Genomic DNA, 4,522 nt, shown 5'->3' with positions numbered 1-4,522 from the left:
AAGGTTTTATTGCTGGGAGCTTGAATTGGGCTAAATGAAAGAGCAGATGTTAACTATTTATGGCAAATCATTACACAGTGGAAGGTATTGCAGCAGAATTACAATGAGCCACAGGAGAATTTTCCTAGTTATTGATGCAAGTGAGAAGCTGAAGCGGTGAAAGATGTCCACGTCATGCAGCTCAGCCTCTGAGCGGTCTACAGGTCAGCTGAGGGCTAAGGATAGCGCTCAATGGTTTCACGTATGAAGTCTAGGTACTGAGCCACTCGGGTGTAGACGCTCGGGAGACCTGCAAGGGCACAACCTCCAGAAGCCCCATAACTCAAGACGCCCACCTGCACAAAACCACTAGTTGTACGACAGACAAGGGGCCCGCCGTAATCTCCCTGTGAAGCAGAAACATCACACACACTCACACACTGCTTCAAGTCTGCAAGCAAATCAGTGACATCTCCTTGTCAAATCAATGCGTGCTATGCCTTAAATGTTTCTGAGGACTCACATCACAGCCGTCCTTTCTGCTTTGCATGTACCCCGCACACATCATCTCATCAGTCAGGCCAGGATATGCTGCCGTGCACTCACTTTGATCTATAATGGGAATCTTCAGCTGCTGCAGGGTTTCTTCACCTGGCAGTGGGACTGAAGGGAGACCAACCGAGGGTGGCCAGAAAGGGAGAGAGAGATAGGAATCAAGGAGAACTCAAGGAGAAAATAAAGACAGAAAGTGAGAGGAGGACTTTGTCCTTGCAGATGAATTTGTCCCTACATGGGCACTAGATGTTGAACTCACTGTTTTTCCCAATGTTGCCCCAGCCAGTGAGCCAACACTCGGATGATGAATCAAAGGTGTCCTCGACGGTGCTTAGAGAAACATTAGCAACTTTCGCTGAGAAGGTGACCTTTTTGGACATCTTAAGCATGGCGATGTCGTTCAGGTAGCCGCTGGCCTGGACCCGGTAGTACGGGTGGATGACCACTCTTGAAATGCCTCGGAAAAATTTGGATGGCCCCCTCAGTTTGTGCGAGCCAAGCCAAATCATTGATTTTCTCATTAGAATGTTGCTCCGTCTGTGACACACATACATACATACACACTTATTTATTTTACTATACAGTACTTAAGAGGACTTTGTATTGACCACATAACCACTGACCCCGGCTGTAACCTAACCTAACCCTAATGCTAACTCCAGTCCGACTTGAACCAATTAAAATGCTGTCACTGTGTAGGTCTACAACTCAAACTGTTTTTCCCAAGGGCATTTTAATGATATTTTTATGATTGTATTTAACAGGGATAATGTGCATTAATCTTGTGGTATTAATACATGGACTCTAGAATCATTACCATGAGACAGTTGAGTTACTACACTGGAGAAAAGCAAAGCAGGTTAAAGGCAAGCAAGCTGATGTCCAGCAGCAGAGCAATAAACAGGCACAGGTAAACAGAGCTGTAACAGAGAGTATGGACATTTCTTTCTGTAGAACACACACACAGAGACAAACACACTCTTACTGGTCCACACATCTTGCAGCTGTCAGCACCCACTGATCAGTCAGGAGGGAGCCACCGCAGCGCCACCTGACTGTGCCGTCGCTCAGGTTGAGGTGAGCCATCCACGGCCAGGCGCCCTCTTGAGCATCCTCCCCTCCCACAATGTAGCTCCATGCCTTGTCTCCAAACACACCTAAAATGGAATAAGTTATATTTTACCACCTGTAGCACAAAATGACCATAATATGAACACTGAATAACTCTCTCAGTAATGCTGAATACAGTCAGCTGAGATTCACAGGCATTCTCCTCAACTTCCATCCAGTTCACTACTTATTTCCATCAGTTTGACAACCTGTATGGAGTCACATGCAGCCTAAATCATCACATCGGCCCTTTAAGGTGAGAATAATGTTCTTAAGAGAGCGACAGCTGTTTGTGTTTCTCACCTCCAGTGTTCTGGGCCAGCAAAACCACAGCCAGCAGTCCAGAGAGACACATGGCTGTGACAGAGTGAACCAGCAGGCTCTGGTCCAGAGAGACCAGCCTCAGCTTTATACACAGCTGGAGATCTGATATCAGCAGCAGTTTGTAATCAGCACCATCAGCCCTCTGCTTCCACACAACTGACAGCTGCCCCTCATATCACTGTTAAAGGAAGTTAAAGCAAAATGTGATATTATCATATATGCTAAAAATGTGTTCAGTTTACAATTTACATGGATTAATGTGGTGGAGGGGTGGACCTTGATGGGGTGGCCTTGCAGACACAGTGTAAACCTTACGCATTATTTAAATTTAAATGAAACCACGCACACACATACACACACATACACACACACACATACTGATTGCGTTGTTTCTGCCCTACAGACTACACCGTTGTTTGGCCAGAATTTTTCATTCTGTCAGTGAATTCTGGGGCTTCCCTTTCATCCTCTTCATCAACCCGTCATCCAGTGCATCTGCATTTGTCAACTTCAAGGACCTATAGGGGAGAGTGGGGTAAATAGTGCCAATTTTTACTTAAAGTGCCTTTAAAGCTAGGGAATTACAGTAATGCCTCCAACTAAAATATGCACATATAGTTGCATATGTTGTGCATCCCTGGGAACAATCACTTTGGATCTTATATTAACTATTTGAGAAATATAGCTTTCGAAAAAAAAGTGGTTTTGTGGCACAACTTGCCCCCGGTGCGGGGTAAATTGTGCCATTAGAGAGAATACACTGGGGTAAATTGTGCCATTGATAATTGAAGTAAAACAGATCATTTTAATCTCACAAATGATAATGCTATATGAAAGCAAAACAAATTCAATATAAAATTATTTATTTAACCTTTATTTATTATTTTAACAAGATCACAGGCCACTTTTCTATAACGAGGCCTAGCGCCACATGAACACATACCCAGAACAAAATAAAAATTCCAAAATGAGCACCTGCAAATCATCTTCATCTGAATCTGAACAGTTTTAGTGATCAAAGGTAAGAAGACAATGTACAATAACAATAAAATACAATAAAGTAATAAAAAAATGCATCCCCCAGCTGTCTTGAGTTAACATAACTAACTGTATAGACTCATGGTGTAGGTTACTAAAGTACTAAAACCTGTGTGAACTGTTTTCAAAGTTTTCTATAATTGTTCAAACACAGCAATCAAAAAACCTTGATCATAGAAATTTTACTTTGGAGGGCAAAAAAAGGTTTTTCGAACTGAAATGTGCTTACCTCTCAAGCCATGTGTCTCCCTTCTTTGCAGGATGAGTGAAATGGATGCCTCTTCAAAAATATGTGGTCACATGACCAACTTCTTCTATGGTTTTCTAGATAACAGGGGTGGCACTACTTGCCCCTTGGCACAAATTACCCCACTCTCCCCTATCAGTGCTCCATTCTAAGCATTCTTTGATTTTGATTCTCACTTTGGCTCTTAGATGTTTTGCCATGAGCACCGTGGAATCAAGAGAGCAAGATGATGCAAGAGCATAAAATGTAACAATTTTCATACAACGGCTGAATCATGTTTGTGTATCACTGGTGAATAAAAAATAACAGCTAAGGGGACACCTAATCATGTGAAAACTTGATATGCTTGATTTGATTTCTTTCTTGTCTTCATTTCGCAGCACACAGTACTTCACTGCATCATATCTAAAGCACATTTCTCAAAATATGTCTTATTAATGAGTTGTGATGCTGCAAGTAAGAAACTTGAAAGAGCGTTTTACAAACCAAACAAACCAAACCAAAACAAATGTGTGTGAAATGCTGATATTTCTTAAACGTTTGATACAGCTAAAACAGACTGGGGTCAATCAGCCCCCAAAGACACACTGCTGCCTACAAAATGTGTCCAGGACACTGAAAACACATCATCATGCTCATCTCATGTTTACCCACTAGTCCTCATTAAATTAGGAAAAGTTGTGAAATATGAAGCAAAAAATATATTAATCATGTATTTAGAGATGTTTAACACTCAAAGGATAATACACACTCTATGGTGACTTGATTAGGTCCACCTGTACACTCTTATGCAGCTCAGGTCAGCAGCTCTGCCATCAATTCTACCTTTTAACAAAGTTTATAATGTTAAGTTTGTGTTGACATTGTGGAGAATGTATAAATTTAATTCTATGTTTATTATTGAGGTTACAGTTTGCAGAGGTCTTGTGCTGGACTTCATTATATTGAGAGGTGTTTCTCATTTTTTGTCCTTCCTATTTTTATATATGAGGGGGACAGAATAGTAGAAACAGCTTTCAGTGAAATGCAGTCCAACAGCAGCACTAACTATGAGCTCAAACATAGAAGTGAATGAACACCTCTGTTACTGTGACAGCAAGACAAGCTGAGCATTATAGGCAGCAGGAGAGGAAACTTTATGGCTCAACAGCTGGATTGGATGGTATAAAATTGTAAATGTGGACCAATAAAGTAGCCACTGAGTGAATATCAAAGATAATGAGAGGATTAAACTAAGCATCAGGGGTTTTGTTTACCATCGCATCTCAA

General features: G+C 41.5%; 1 protein-coding gene across 1 annotated transcript; it reads right to left on the bottom strand.

Moving 5' to 3' along the window:
- On the bottom strand, positions 1–2,011 carry LOC115364053 (tryptase-like). The gene is made up of 5 exons (XM_030058467.1): positions 1,948–2,011; positions 1,520–1,691; positions 794–1,071; positions 503–642; positions 1–386 (listed from the first exon to the last, which is right to left on the bottom strand). The coding sequence occupies exons 1-5, from the start codon at positions 1,997–1,999 to the stop codon at positions 216–218; spliced, it is 813 nt and encodes a 270-aa protein (XP_029914327.1). The 5' UTR covers positions 2,000–2,011; the 3' UTR covers positions 1–215.
- Between the last annotated feature and the right edge of the window lie 2,511 nt (positions 2,012–4,522).

Source organism: Myripristis murdjan, chromosome 8, assembly GCF_902150065.1.
Source record: "Myripristis murdjan chromosome 8, fMyrMur1.1, whole genome shotgun sequence".
NCBI lineage: Eukaryota > Metazoa > Chordata > Actinopteri > Holocentriformes > Holocentridae > Myripristis > Myripristis murdjan.
Note: the sequence above shows the minus strand (reverse complement) of the source record. Positions and strands in the feature narration are given on the sequence as shown.

Coding starts and splice junctions, on each gene's coding strand:
- LOC115364053 (XM_030058467.1), bottom strand. CDS start 1,999: ATGTGTCTCTCTGGACTGCTGGCTGTGGTTTTGCTGGCCCAGAACACT. Junction 1,692..1,947: donor GCTGGCCCAGAACACTGGAG/GTGAGAAACACA, acceptor ATTCCATTTTAG/GTGTGTTTGGAGACAAGGCA. Junction 387..502: donor GCAGAAAGGACGGCTGTGAT/GTGAGTCCTCAG, acceptor TCTGCTTCACAG/GGAGATTACGGCGGGCCCCT.